The sequence below is a fragment of the Cynara cardunculus genome, assembly GCF_001531365.2.
Source record: "Cynara cardunculus var. scolymus isolate 2C chromosome LG 1, CcrdV1, whole genome shotgun sequence".
Classification (NCBI taxonomy): domain Eukaryota; kingdom Viridiplantae; phylum Streptophyta; class Magnoliopsida; order Asterales; family Asteraceae; genus Cynara; species Cynara cardunculus.
Genome location: NC_037528.1, coordinates 48,165,654 through 48,181,588, shown reverse-complemented (window position 1 = coordinate 48,181,588; position 15,935 = coordinate 48,165,654). Strand labels below are relative to the sequence as shown.

The following is a 15,935-nucleotide window of genomic DNA, read 5'->3' as shown; positions in this document are numbered from 1 at the left end:
AAAGAACATCTGAATCGTTAAGAGATGAATCTTGTTTGACAAAAAAAAAAGTCTGCCTCTTAATGGTTCTAAAACCCTCTGAATGATTTTGTATTATGGATATCCCTTAACCATTAAGAGCCCTAATTTTATTATACACAATTACCAAACAATTATATTTCATTTTGCACTATATCATAAGAGTCTCTTAATCATTTTACACCCGACCATTCAGCAATTGCCAAAGAACAACTCAATCATACCCACTTGTGGGTGTTCATCATGCTTTTCACAAAAATACAAGTGCTTAGTTATTGACCAAAAAAAAACAAGGGTATCACCTTGTAGCATTTAGATCACCAAGATTTGTCATGCTTATTTAATACATGAAATACAATTTTAAAAAAACGCTAGCGGACGACCTCGCTAAAACATACAAAAACTTAAGCCTTCTTCACTTCAGCAGCCTTGATGATGTCAATGAATTCCGGCTACAACAACAACAAAATAACGAACACGAAAAAACATTAACCACTTCCTTTCTTTTGAAACATGTTATGTTTAATTCGATAAAATTACCAAAACACCCTAGAGAAATACAAAATAAATGACATCAATCACTTGTTCCTAATGATGATAATGCTAATGAACAAATATGTAACTATAACACGGAAACTTTCCCAATCTTCATGAAGGGATGGAGGATCATTTGTTGATACTATGGTGCCGTTTACAAAAACGCTTATCCGGGTAAGCGCTTACCAAGTCACTTTACTTTACCGGATGAATATGGCAAGGACTAAGAATCTTATTCGATAAGAGCGAAGGCAAGAATCGAGTGTCTTACCTGGTAAGTGAGGACGATGACTCTTACCATAGTTAGCACTTATCCGGGATAAATTGTTGCATACGATACGTTTTAGTGAATAAAATCTTACCCAGTAAGCGATAATGTTGAATTTTACCGATAAGTGCTTACCGGGTAAATGTTTAGGTAAACGGCCCCTAATTTCAATCCATGACAAATCAAACCAACCCAGTATATCCCACTTGAAAACAAGGTCCGGGATAGGCAAAATTGTCCTCTACCACAAAGGATATAACAGTTGTGCAAGCAAAAAGGGAAAAAAAAAAAAAAAAGAACACCAAAGGATCCCTGATATTTACTTTAATTTGAAAAGCAATCCATCATTTATACTTTCCAAATTTAGCAATTTTCTAGATATTGACTAGCATGCGTGTAGAATCAAATTGTTGAGAGTCTATGGGGGGGTGATGAGTAAGAAGAATGAGAAGCCCAGTTACCTTGAGGGATGCTCCACCAACTAAGAAACCATCAACATCTGTTTGCCCTGCCAATTCCTTGCAATTCGAACCACTCACGGATCCTGCATTATGCAACAACAGAAATAAGATTCTCGAATAACACTTTCATTTTCTGATACAAAACTGTTTTTGGTCTCTTCCAAGTTTCAGGTAAACAGACGTTCATCGAAATGGCCAACCGGCATAACTGAAGTTTGCCATTTATGGCTTAAATAGGTTATGGTATTGTTAAGATGAAGATAGTAGTGAAAAGTAGCCTCATATGAATGTCAAAAAGAACACAGTATCACCATATGAGATAAGTATAAATATACCTCCATATATAATCCTGGTTGTAGCAGCAACATCTGCGCTGATGTTTTCCTGAAACCATTTCCTCAGTCCTGCGTGTACCTGTTACGTGAAAGTTCAGAAACGTAATTTATAACAAATTATTCATAAGAAGACACACGGATTGATGTAAGATGATTATGTTATGCTACACGAAGAACAAGTTTAGGAAAAAGGAAGCATGTCATTAAATCAGGGCAAACAAACTAGTTTAGGGTTTGCTTACTTCTTGAGCCTGAGCTGGAGATGCAACCTTTCCAGTTCCAATAGCCCAAACTGGCTCATAAGCCAAAACAACATTATCCCAACTTGAGATCTTATCTGCAACAAAATAATTACTAATATTATAAACATTATAGGTATCATATTAAAGATAGCCTTGCTTGTTAAGCAGAAGTAAAAACTACAAAGTACTAGTTGGGGTATGTTTATAAACAAGAACTGTAAACCTAAAGGTGGGGGAAGTTACTAATCATATCAAGCTCAGCACACACAAGTAAAAAACGACGAAAGTTAGCAGAAATTTTAGTTTTGAAATCAATACCAGCAATTGCCTTGGTTTGTGCAGCAACAACTTCCATGGTGGTTCCAGCTTCTCGTTGCTCAAGAGTCTCCCCAACACAAGCAATCACCTTTAGACCTTGAGAAAGTGCATATGCAACTTTGTCTCCAACAAACTAAATGAATAGGAAACAACAAAAGCTGAGTCGAGATGCATAGGCTGATTAAAATTTGTGAGTTGATCTGCATAGAAGGATTTAAATATTTTCAAGGAAATGTGTACCTCATTTGTTTCATTTAATAAGGCTCTCCTTTCAGAATGACCTAGGATGACCCAAGGGATGCACAAATTGGCGAGCATCTCAGCACTACACACACAAAACCAACTTCAATAAAGTGAAACTCAAAATGACAATTAAAGGAAGGGAAATGTTTACACCAATGTAAATACAACCCACAAGTGAAATATATAAGAAGACAATCATGATCATGCAATTGTAATTTAAAAATGGAAGGAACCATAACCAGGAAAAGTAAGTCGGAATATAAATTTAATGAGAAAGATAACAAAGAATAGCCCACGTGCATGATCCATAATCAGACAAAGAAATGAATGTATGCATTTACAAAATAGTTTCAAAGACTATAGCAGTATTTCATTTTGTTAAATGAAATTGAGTTGGAATCCAGTTGCCATCATAACTAGTTTATAAAAGAATTTGTTATACTTTCAGTCAAAGATGGATGGTAAATGTAAATGATACGCTGGATCATACCTAACTTCACCGGTGAATGCACCACCTTTCTTGACCCAACAATTTTGGGCCGCAACTTGGATTTCAGGCCTCAATTCACTCTTAACAGAGGTAAGAAACACAAATGGAGGGCTCACCACTACCTCTGCAAGAATAACAGATTGTTGAGAGTTGAGAAATCAAAAATGTTATACCTAACAAGAAATCATAGAGGAACCTATAACAGTAGGTCAGTAGCCACATAAGTTGTATACTTAAAAATAGAGAAAACTTGATAAATGATGTCACTAATTATCGATCCATGATCCCTGTCTTGACACTTTGAAGTAAGAACATGAAGCAGATATCATTGACTCATAATTAACATGATCACAACAGGACCTTTCTAATAACATGTTATTCCACAAAAAATTGACCAGATTCTCTTAGCCTACACAACTTACTACCATCACATTGAAGCATATGTAGATCAAGGATGGCCATGAATACATGACACTAAACGACTTCTATGACAATGGTTACCTACAACTGCATAGCTACTTACCAACAACGTCAGTGGATGGCAGTTGACCAGCATTAAGCGTTGCCACGATCTTTTTCACATCCTCGGAGGTTCCATTCTACCATGAATAATCAAATCAGCAAAAATTAGGTTCCAATATCAATCACATCACACATCCTACCTTAACAAAGTATAAGCTAAACCGGAAAAAAGAGAAACACCATGATTTATACCGCCATTAAATTCAAGGGTCAAACTAACTGGTACGGTACTTTCACAAAATATTTTCTTTATGTTACAGAAATTAGATCAACACCTTTGACGAATCAAATTGCTCACTTTTAAATTCATAGTCAAAATCAAAGTTAGTTCCATTTACAAACCCACTGCATCGCCGATGACATCATTTGATAACTTCATCTGTTTAGCTAATAATTTTGCAAATTTAAAGAATACACAGTAGATAAGAAATCAATACTAATTTCAGCGTATCCTGTGATTTTCCTCTAATCGATCCTTCCAGATATCATTTTCACAATCCAATTTCGAATTCAAAATGTGCGTATCAAAGATCCACTCGATCGATCGTCGATGCGACTACCAGTAGTACACTTGTTTAACTCTAAAAACAGATTCGTCGATACAGCAAAAATAAAAACTTACGTTTACTAAATCGTATACTACACAGTCAAAAGAGTTCATCAATAACGAATCTTGCTTCAATCAAACCCGATCAGCAAAAAAAAAACACAATCAAATCTTCAGATTGTTCATATGCTTGACTTACAACAATAAAACTTCCGATTACTAAATGCTATACTACACAGTTAAACAAGAATCATCAAACACAAATCTGCTCAAATCAAAAAAGATAAACAAAAATACATGATCAAATCTTCAGATTGTTCATGTACTTGATTTACTACAAGAACTGATATCAGAGACTTACGCATTTCCAGTTACCGCCGACGAAAAACTTCCGGCCCATTTCCGATCAGAAAACACAGACTTGGAGAAAAAGAAAGAGAAATTGAAATCTCCGATGGGGTTAGGTAAAGTCCAAGACCGAACACAGATAAGAGTGGCTTATTTATATCAAATCTGTGGATCACAGACTGCATGAAAAGACTAAAATGCCCTTGTTAAAGATGGAAGAATAATAGAATATGCTTTGTTTTCTGAGTCAGAGATGAGGGGTAGTTCGGTAAATGAAAGGCGTAGCCGGTTTTTCATTAGCTCACCGGTTTTCTGTCTTGGTAACATAAAACCGGGTAGTGGATTGTGGATTGGGTTTGTTTGGTGGATTTGGGCTTAAACTGTAACCATAAATTTTTTTGATTTTTTTTAATTTATATTGAATGAAAGTTTGATAATTATTTCATATAAGGAGAGTACTCATGTAAAGTAGCGACATACATTTCGATTTTAATGTTTCATTTTATATAGTCTATGTCGATATAATACATATTATGTGGTTTTGAGAAAGCGACAATGTTTTTATTTTGAAATATAAATTTAAAGTTATTAAATGGAAGTTTGATAATTATTTCATACTAGAAGGGCACTCGTGTAATACAGTAAGATACATCTCGATTTTAATGTTTCATTTTATTCTGTCTATGTCGAATAATACGGTTTTATGTGATTTTGAGAAACTGACAATCTTTTTATTTTGAATAAAATAAAAATATATCGTTATTTATAAGTATCGAATTAACTATTTAAAAGTTCTCGTTTTTTTGTGTAACTTTTTTAATTCAGCTTTTTATTATAATTTAATTTATGTTTAATAACAAAGTAATTTATTTTTTAATTTAATAATATTTTTTATAAAGATAATAATTAAGTATTCTGTTGGAACTCAATGATTATCCTAATTATATTTCAAATTTACATTTAAAAATGAGATATTTATCATGTATTTGATTACGTTTATCTGCAGTTTGTTACACGAATTCAAACATAGAGCTTTAATAAGTTGTACTTGCACACAATTTATTTGTAATCTTAAATTTTAAGTAATATGCATCAATAAACAATACTTTATACATAAAAAATAGTTTTTAAGAGTTTTTATCAAATGTTTTATAATATAGTATAGATAATTTCAAAGGAAAACGGTAATCGAGACAACCTCACTTTTGTAAACAATTTAAAATAGATAAAGATGTCACTTTATATTTCAGTTAGTGTTGTTTACACTAAATCAAATAAAAAGAATATAAATAATAAAAATAAATCGTACTGTAAAATATACGAGGGTCAAGATATAAAAAGGTATAATTTTGATAATTACTGGTTAAAGTCTAAGAAAATTTTCAATCAAAAATAATAATAAGGGTTGTGTGTCATTGGTATGGAAAGGTTCATTGCTTACGGAGCGTTTAGTACACTGGACAAGGACATGATAGAACAGGACAGGGATCCCTGTCCCATGTTTGAAATGAATTTTATGTGAAACAGACAGAAACATAGTGAAACATGCCTATTCCACCCCTACCTCATGGAACAAGGTGGAACAAACTTATATTTTATTAAGATAACCTTATAATAAAATTTAATTTTCTTCTAAAACATCAAATATGTCTCTTTTTTTACATTTTATTCATTCTTTAAATTTTATTTTATGTTTCTTAAATTTTCATTTTACTGTCCTTAAAATATTATTTTTATACGGTTTCTATATTTTTATTAATTTATGTAATTTGTTATATATTAATAATAAAAAATAATGTAGAAAAGAGATAAAAATAAAAATAGAAAACTACATAAACTTTTTATTTGGTATCATTTTAATTGTTTTGACGAAAACTTCAAATGATATATTTTGTTATAAAAATAGTTATTCTATTATAATTTAATAAATTAATTAAAATAAACAACTCATCAGGAGTAAATTGGTCATTTTACTTGTTCTATTCTATCATGTTCTATCTTACCAAACGTTGAACAGTTGTTCTATCCAATCATGTCATGTTATGTTCTGTATGTCTTGACACTAAACACACCCTTAGGTTGAGTTGTTTGTATCATATGAGTTTTTGTTATATTATATCAAAATTTTAAATTTAAAACTAATTTTTTGTTTAAGAATTCTAAATTTAAGAAATGAATTACCGAAGACAGGGCTACATCAATGAGGCAAGGATTAACGTAAAGTGTATTCCATTTTGTGTGATTGTGGATGAGATCTGCTGAAGAATCGAAGATAGTGTCTGATGGTATATGTTATTCGCTAACTACATTGTGCTGATAGCAGGTTCGAACGTAAAGGTCAACAAGAGGTTGGAGCATTAGCGGGTGACTTTCGAAATGTAAGATCAACGTATTAAAAAGGCAGAGCTGGTCACCATTCACGAGAGTCAACGGTGCCACCATAACTTTAATATGTATGAAGAATAGTAAAAGGGGTGGATCATGAGTTGGTATAGAGATTTCTATAGTTTTTCTTCTAGAAATGAGGTTTGTTGCAAAGCATGAATCAAGTGGGAAGGCATGATTTTCATCTTAAAATGAAGCGATTATTGTATCGGTGCTTTGTTTGTTTACTCTTTTCGAAGCCGTTTAGTATCAAATGCTTACTAGATAAGTGTTTACGATCAAGAGGTACCATTTTCATTTATCTTATCTGTAACATGTTTCGGTCATCAAAATAGATTGTTGAAAAACATCTTTTACATGGTAGGTGTTTACTTGGTAGGAGCCTTCTCCCCCACTTACATGGTAAGATTCGCGGTTCTTGGTATGTTTTTTATCGGGTAAGATTCTTGGTTTTGTCATGCTCATAGATAAGATAAGTACACTTTTTATGACCTATAAAACTAACTTTTTTCGGAACAAATAAGTTATTGGATATTTCAAATCATGTTAAATAACTTATTGGACTTTCTAAAACCTGTTATATACATCATTTATGACATATAAAACTAGTTAATGTAGTAAAATGATGGAAAAAGACTGAAAAAAGTACTTACATCTATAAAACGAAAAAAATATACCAAAAAATACTTACGTTTAAAAAAGATTATTGATGAAATTTATTTTAATTAAAAATAGAAAATATTATGTCAGTAATTTTCCAAACTTAAAAAAATAAAAAGGGATTTAAGAATGATTCCTAATTAAATTTATTTTAATTAAAAATAAAATATATTATGTATATGATTTTCTCAAATTAAAAAAAATATAGAAAATAAAAGGAATTACTGATGAAATTTATTTTAATTAAAAATAAAATATATTTCGTTGGTGATTTTTCATATTAAAAAAATAAAAAATAATTTGATTAAATTATTGATGAATTAATGATGAAATTTAACTAAATATATAATTAATTAAATTTAGTCGCTAGTGTTCATTGGTATATATGCATGGATGACTAACTTGACTACCGTTAGACGTTCTAACACAGTGACATGTTAATAAGTGTGAAAGATCGTGCTTAAATCTTGTCGGTGGTATCATTTCACCAACGGATTGATGATGAATTTTAATTAATTATGTATTTAATTAAATTTTATCGTTAATCCGTGAGTAATCTAATCAAATTATCTTCTATTTTTTTTAATTTGAAAAATCATCAACGAAATATATTTTATATTTAAGTAAAGTAAATTTCATCAGTAATCATTTTTAAATCTTTTTTTGAATTTTTAAAAGTTGAAAAATCACATACGGAATATATTATATTTTTAATTAAGATAAATTTACTCAGTAATTTTTTTTAAATTCTTTTTTAATTTATTTTTAATTTTGAAAAATCAATGATAAAATATATTTTATTTTTAATTAAAAAAATATACTTTTTTGGTATATTTGTTTCATTTTATAGATTATTTTAGTTCAAAAATATGTTTATGGACTTAAACATTCAATAATATGAAAGTCTGTTTGGTTTTTTCAGACTTTTTCTATTATTTTACCACATTAACCAGTTGTATAGGTCATAAGAATGTATATAACAGGTTTTAGAAAGTACAATGAGTTATTTAATAGGTTTTGTAATGTCCAAAGACTTATTTGTTACAAAAAATTGTCCAAAGACTTAATCATTTCAAACAATAAAATTCATTGAGTTTTTTAGACTTTTTCTTATTTTATATTTCTGTCAACTTTTACTCCGATAGACCTCTTCGTCAAGATTTCCAATAATTGTTGGTAAACAACCCTTATGATCCATGTTTCAAAAAGAGGGATAGATCGAGGAATATGTCACACATGGCTTAAAAGCATGGTGACAAAAGTGGATAACTACTATAAGGTGTTGGGTAGGTATGGCAACAGTGCGGGAATGGGGCGGGTTTTGTGATCTCCGGCCCCGGTCCCTGGCGGGTTTGGGGATTATCATCCCGTCCCCCGTCACTAGCAATCCCCGGTCAAACCCGATAAAACCCTATCAATCCCCATAAATAGTATCCTTTAGTTTAATTCTAACAGGAATCCCCGGCCCCGATTTGAGTCTACTGGGGATCCCCGGTCTTGGGACCCGTTTTAGTGGGGAATCCCCGTCTCCGTTCGAGTCGGGTGAACCAGGTTCCCCACCGGGTCGGGGCAAATCACCATCCCAGTGTTGGGTGATAAGAAAGTCTCTCTAAAAGAAAACCGACAAGTTATACATGATAGCTATTAGGGGTGTTCATGGGTTGAGTTGTTCGGGTTGAGGACATTTGAACAACCCAACCCAATGCTTGGCATTTGGAAAAATCTTAACCCAACCCAACCCAAACCAAAGTGCAACCCAACCCAACCCGTACGGGTTGGTTGGGTTAGTCGGGTTGATACTTTGGTATATTAAAATATATTTCTAACCTTGAATATGTTATTTCTCTACTCATAATTACTTTTTCATCATCAACCTTTTGATACAACTTATTCATATTTCTTACGTATATCACATTCACTTAAGTTTCTGAATTTACATATATGTGTTCATAGTTACTGAATGAGTTATATAGAGATATGAATAGATTGAAAATATGTGTATATGAAAAGCATACATGATTGTGTAATTGTCTAATGTATGTATTAATAGAAATTCAACAATCATATTAAATCCAAAAAATAAAAGGATATCGAGTTCATCGAGTTGGGTTGAGTTCAAAAAATAGTAACTCAATATCGACTCAATACCTTTTACAATTTGGTTAGACATCGGGTTGCTTCAGGTTGGATTATTTCGCGTTGGGTTGGGTTGATCGGGTTTTTGAACACCCCTAATAGCTATCAGACTAACTAAACTGTAAGAGTTGGAATGCAGGGCGACAAGAAAAGCTCATGAGAGGAAACAATTCGAACTTTTAACCCTATACCTGTCGAGATAAAAATCACAAACAAGGTCGGGTATATGGGTGTAAACAATTCGAGTTTTTAACGAGCTATTCGAGTTAATCTGGAACAGAAAATAAAACTCGTTTAACTTAACGAATCGAGCTTCATAACATCAATCTTCGACTTGTCTCGTTCGAAAACTCGATTAATTTTTCCAGTCGAGTCAAGCTGAACCATTCGAGCATACAGACAAACATGCTAATATGTTCATAAATAATATAATCTCAAGCCCTAATTTGAAAAAGTTATTCGAGATTGAGTTGAATTTGAGCTTAGGATTATTTTTTCGAGCCGATCTCGAACATCGTATTAGTAGTCGGGTTGGTTTGGTTCGAGATTACCGATAATTCTTTTGGTTGTGCTTGGTGGGTGGTATAGTGTGCAAATTTCATTGTACGATGGTGCAACCGTTAGGGTTTATTACGGTTACAATTTGCGAACCTTCATCCTCAAAACCCTCGAAAATCCACACTAATGAACTGATCGACTCTCACATTCACTGCAACCGATAGCAATGGAAGATCAAAACTCTCTATCACCCTCATCGTCTCCGCCACCGCCGCCACCACTGCCGCCGCCGCCGCCGCCGCGAGACGAACCCGATTCAAAAAAGCTCAAAATGTCGACCACCACCACCACCACCACCACCACCACCACTTCCGATGACGAAGACCGCACTACCAACAGCGTCAGCACGGAGAAAAAGCCTAGATACAAGCGAAGAAAAGTAGCCATACTCTTCGCCTACTGTGGAGTAGGCTACCAAGGCATGCAAAAGAACCCTGGAGCGAAAACCATCGAAGGAGACCTCGAAGAAGCTCTTTACTTCTCAGGCGCCGTACCTGAAACTGACCGCGGTTACCCAAAGCGTTTCGATTTTGCTCGATCTGCCCGAACCGATAAGGGAGTTAGCGCTGTCGGGCAGGTGGTTTCTGGGAAGTTCTATGTAGACCCGCCTGGCTTCGTGGAACGCCTAAACAACAACTTGCCTTCTCAGTTTCGAATTTTCGGGTATAAGCGTGTGACGGCGTCGTTTAGTGCAAAAAAGTTCTGCGATCGCCGGAGGTATGTTTATTTGTTACCGGTTTTTGCTCTTGACCCTGCATCTCATCGTGATAGAGAAAGTGTGTTGGCTAGTTTGGGGTCTGAGAATGAGCTTGTTAAGTGTTTAGAGTGCTCTGAGAGAGGCCGGAAAGTTCTCAATACAATGGGTAAACCAGAAACCGGAACTATAACAGGTTCTGAAGTTGAAATTCAGTCAGGCATTTCGTCAAACGGTTTAAGTGCATTATCAGATTCTGATGGTAAGCAGGAAAATCCAACATCTTTGCACAATGTGAACTCTAAACCTGTGATTGTTGAGTGCAAATCATTGGGGACTTCATCAACTTCAAACGAGGGTTGTAATATAAATGGTGTTGGCAATGGAGTAGGTGATGACATTGTAAAAGAGAATGTGTTCCGTTATGGTGACAAAGAGAAGGAGAGGTTTAATAAGATTCTTAAACATTATGAAGGAACTCACAATTTTCATAATTTCACCACAAGAACAAAGGCGGCTGACCCATCTGCTAATCGCTACATTATCTCGTTTCACGCTAACACTACTGTCACAGTTGACGGGATTGAATTCGTCAAATGTGAGGTTGTTGGACAAAGCTTTATGCTTCACCAGATAAGGAAGATGATTGGTGTTGCTGTTGCGATCATGAGGAATTGTGCTCCGGAATCGCTGATGGAAACCGCTCTACAACAGTAGGTTCTTTCATTGATTACCTTTATATGCAGATACACAACTTTTGTTCAGAATTGTTAGATTTACATGTTAACTTCACAAAACTAGACGTCTTCAATTGAAAGATTTAAAATCAATAAGAATTCAGCTAATCTTTAAAATAAAACTGGTAGTAATTAGTAGTACTTAATCAGAAACTTTATAACTGCAACCTTTTTTCACTTCTGGAGTTCATATGACTTCCAAAATTCAAACTTTGTTGCTAAAAAGAAAAGGGTTTAGGGCTAGTTTTGCATCATATTTTTCATGTTAAAAAGTTAACAGGTGCAACCTTTTCATGTGTCAAGTTTATATGATATGGTGAAAGTTAGGATTCGGGTAAATTGTACTTGGTACTTGTTTTTAAGTTCAAAAAGTATGATTGTTTAAAAAGAAAAGGGTTAAGGGCTGGTTCTGCATTGTATTTTTCATGTTAGAAACTTTACAACTGCAACCTTATCGTGTGCCAAATTCAATTGATATGGTGAATGTTGGGATCCCGAGAACTGATTCCAGAACTCTTCAGCTTTTTGCTAGTTTTCTAGTCTTTAAATTCAGTAAGTAGGATTGTTCAATGGAAAAGGGATACCGGGCAAGTTCGACACTGCATTTAGTGTCTAAAACGAGTTTTTGGACCAAAAATGCTGTGTGCGTTTTAGTTATGTCTGAAAAATTCATGTGTTATCTGTTTTGCTTTCAAGATTCAGAAGCAATGCTAGACCGTCTTAAAGGTGCTTTTGGTGCGTAGACTGGACTAGGAATGCTATGAATTTGGTTCCTAAAGTTTGACAAAAGTATAAGAGGGAAGAAAGAGAGAAAATAAAAAGATAGAAACTAGAAATGCAGGTTAGCATGTTCAAAGAAAGAGGTTCCATTCATTTATAGACTATCATTCTTCATTCTGTGTCATTGTCTCGTGGGTCTCACTTCATCTCGAGAAATGGAACCCTTGATCATATGTTCATTCCTTCTCATGCTGTGCCCAGAAAACAAAAATGTTAAAGGATCAATAGAAATAGTCCCCTAAATTGTTTTCTAACCTTATTGTTATCTATGATGATGACAGGGATGTTAGAATCAGTGTGCCTACAGCTCCTGAAGTCGGTTTATATTTGGACGAATGCTTTTTCACATCATATAACCAGAAATGGAAAGACACTCATGAAGAAGTTTCGATGAAAGCTTATGCAGAGGAGGCTGAGGAATTCAAATTGAAGCATATTTATTCTCACATTGCAGCAACAGAGCATAAAGAAGGAGCTGTTGCTGTTTGGCTCCATTCTCTCAACCACCGAAATTATCCAGACTTAGGCCCAGAAGAGAATGAGGTGCCGGAACCTCAAGTTGAAGAGTCAATCGGGTGAGTTGACTCGCTATTCTTTATGTTACAACTTTCGCTTAATCTTTAATGCATGGATTCTTTACCTTCATCTAGTTTATGCATTCGGGTCTCATGTAAAACACTATAGAATTGATGCAGCTTTCGGGCTATAGGATTTGGTAATTTGAGCTAAATCTTCTTATATTGGTTTTTTTAAACATCCGACTCTTGTGCATCTAATGGCTATGGTTGGGGAGGGATATATACTGTTTTCGTGACTTTTTTATTTTGTTTTCCGAAGCGGGGGTATTCACGAAAACTCTCTGCCTTTTGGGAAAGAGGAAAGGTCAGCATACATGTACGCTCCCTAGACCATATCTCTACACGGCTTTATTGGGTTTATTTGGTTTGGTTTATACCGTCTTCATGACTTGTATATGTAGTGAAACTTGTAAACAATTCGACTTTTCGATCCCAAAAACGAAATAATCCTTAAATCCCGAGCAGATGACTTGTAGATTCTGTTCTGAAAGTTGGATCTTGATCTGAATTTGTCGATTAGGATTAAGTGAATCGCCTTCTTCTGAACAGGTGCAACCGAGATCTGTTAGATCACCTGGACTCGCACAACCAAAAAGCCAAACCTAGCAAAAAAGCTGATCCTTTTCTTGATTTAGTGGCATCAGGCCGCATAAGCGTTCAGCCTATACATTCTTATGGGCTCACGACTGTTGTTGAGATCGACTTAGAGCATCTCGCAACGGCCATGAAGGATCGTCTTAACCTAGTTCTCCCGTTCATCCCAGAACTCTGTAACCGCTACAATTGTGGCTCCGAGACCTCGATAACCGATACCATCATGGCCGATGTTAACATGATGGTTGACACAGCGATTTCGGTCACTTACAACCGTCTCCGTCACATCCTCGAGCTTTACAATCCTACCGTTTGCAACACTCGGATGAACCCCCGATCACCGGGTAGCAACAGGTACAGATTTCCAGCTTTTATCGCTTCTGTTCTTGGTAGCATCGGACCCCTTCGTGTTATGGATGGTCCGGAGCCGATGGTTATCGTCTATTCCACGTCTGCAAACAGGAGTCGAACCTATGGTCGTGCTGCACCTTTTAACTTCATCTACGGTCAATTCGAACGCCTCATTGACAATCTCGAAGCCATCGGTGTGCCGCTTGCCACAATCGACGTGAAAGCAGTGGATCGTGGTGGGTCGTTTTTCTCGACCATTGTCCCGACCCACCACGATGGTCTATGGGGCTTCATTGCCCCATTTCATCATTCTCATTACAAGCACAAGGATATTGTGAACGCTTGGTTCACTCTCCATGACGATCCCACCATTTGTGCTTTCGAAGATTGCAGTTTGAGGATCGAATGCTGCACCGACCCCGCTGTTGTTGATGCTGTCAATGCTACTGGTCCTGAGAATGCTCCTGATGATCTGGACGGAGCTATGGCTCGAACCCAACCGGTCGGTGGTCGTTTTCCGGTGAACGTTTTCGGGATACGGTCAGCAGTCGCTGCCAAAGGAGCTAATGCCGCTGTCCCGGCTGCGGTTTACATCATAGGACGAGGCAACAAACGCTACTACTGCACTTCACTTGCTCGAAACCTCACGCAACGTGAAATGTTCTCCCTGCTGCGTGAATTTATCTTTACGCCATCGTATGGAAGTACAAGCTTCTAGGCATAGGGGCAACAATAACGTTATTATAGCATATGTTAACCGGTTTATGCTTTAACATCTGTAAAATTAAATTAACCTGGACCGACCTGAATTTGATTCAAAACCTCTTAATCTAATACATCGTATCCGTCGCCAAACATATGAAATGGTAAATGTGCAGACCAGTGGATCGTGTTAGCGGCCTACGTTCGGTTAGACGTGGACCGATTTTTATTCAATATCCGTTGGGAACCTGAGCTTTTTGTAGATCAATCTGGGGTTTCCACATATCATCACATGGTATCAAAGCAAGGTGTACCATTTTAGGGATTTGACACTCTAATTAAGAAAAGTAAAAAAAAAAAAAAGAATTCATATTGGAGAGACGGAAGGGCAAAATGGGGAAAACATGTTTTATGAACCTATTTCATTACAGTTGTTATACATATGAATCTGTTTCATTACAAACTGTTATACATACATATAAACGTATACTTGTTTTATTACAGTTGTTATACATATGAACTTGATACAATCATATATAACCATATTTCATTGAAGCATAGTTTGAGTCTGTTTCATTGGAAATTACCATGTTTCATTGAACAGTTTGGGTCTGTTTCATTGAACAGTTTGAATCTGTTTCATTGAAAATTACCATGTTTCATTGAACAGTTTGAATCTGTTTTATTGGAAATTAGTGACGATATTTTTAAACAAAACTATTCTACATTTTTTAAAATGTGGAGATTTTTTTCAAATAATTTAATGGAATCCTCAATTAGATCTTTGCTAATATTGTGTTAATCAATATATCATCCATATTTATATAAATATTATGTTGTTACCAAATTTATCTATTAATATTAAAAAAATTACCAAACATAACTATTATAAATTCAAATTATTATAATACCTTTATAAATTAAAAAAAAAAAAACAAATGGATTTATGTTATTGGTTTTAATTAGTTTATAAAGTTTGTATAAATTTGAATGGTTTGTATTTGATCGTTTCTCTATTAATATACATATATATATACACACACACACATAAAATCTATCTATATATATATATATATATATATATATATATATATTAAAGGAAGAACCAAGAGTATTGAGGTGGCATCATGAGGATTAAGTATTGAAATGTTGGTGAATTGTGGTTGATTTTGAGATATCCCACATTGGTGAAGAGTTGAAAGATTTGAATAAGATGAAGTGTATAAGAAAAGTGGATTCAGGATTGAATGTCTTTTTGTCAAATGAGGTTTGTCTCATAGGGTTGTCTTTCTTTTGATGACCCTCTTTGAAATCTATAACCATGGTTGGAAACCAAACAAACCAAATGGTAGAAATTATAGTGCAAAATTAATTATATTATATTATTATATCTTTATATTTATATAAAAGTAAAATCCCTCTCAATATATA

General features: G+C 34.6%; 2 protein-coding genes across 4 annotated transcripts; one reads left to right on the top strand and one right to left on the bottom strand.

Annotated features, from left to right (window-relative positions):
- Positions 1-220: 220 nt before the first annotated feature.
- On the bottom strand, positions 221-4,460 carry LOC112517074 (triosephosphate isomerase, cytosolic). Its single transcript, XM_025124393.1, has 9 exons — positions 4,343-4,460; positions 3,436-3,511; positions 2,913-3,036; positions 2,420-2,504; positions 2,180-2,312; positions 1,862-1,956; positions 1,620-1,698; positions 1,285-1,367; positions 221-470 (listed from the first exon to the last, which is right to left on the bottom strand). The coding sequence occupies exons 1-9, from the start codon at positions 4,379-4,381 to the stop codon at positions 423-425; spliced, it is 762 nt and encodes a 253-aa protein (XP_024980161.1). The 5' UTR covers positions 4,382-4,460; the 3' UTR covers positions 221-422.
- A 5,758-nt stretch (positions 4,461-10,218) lies between these two features.
- On the top strand, positions 10,219-14,631 carry LOC112502919 (tRNA pseudouridine synthase A-like). 3 transcript variants are annotated; one of them, XM_025106945.1, is made up of 4 exons: positions 10,219-11,475; positions 12,561-12,854; positions 13,407-13,805; positions 13,914-14,631. In XM_025106945.1, the coding sequence occupies exons 1-4, from the start codon at positions 10,235-10,237 to the stop codon at positions 14,518-14,520; spliced, it is 2,541 nt and encodes an 846-aa protein (XP_024962713.1). In that variant the 5' UTR covers positions 10,219-10,234; the 3' UTR covers positions 14,521-14,631. The 3 variants fall into 3 exon arrangements, with proteins under 3 accessions (XP_024962713.1, XP_024962709.1, XP_024962720.1); XM_025106941.1 differs by having other exon boundaries at positions 13,407-14,631; XM_025106952.1 differs by lacking the exons at positions 13,407-13,805; positions 13,914-14,631 and having other exon boundaries at positions 10,219-11,479; positions 12,561-12,634.
- The last annotated feature ends 1,304 nt before the right edge of the window (positions 14,632-15,935 follow it).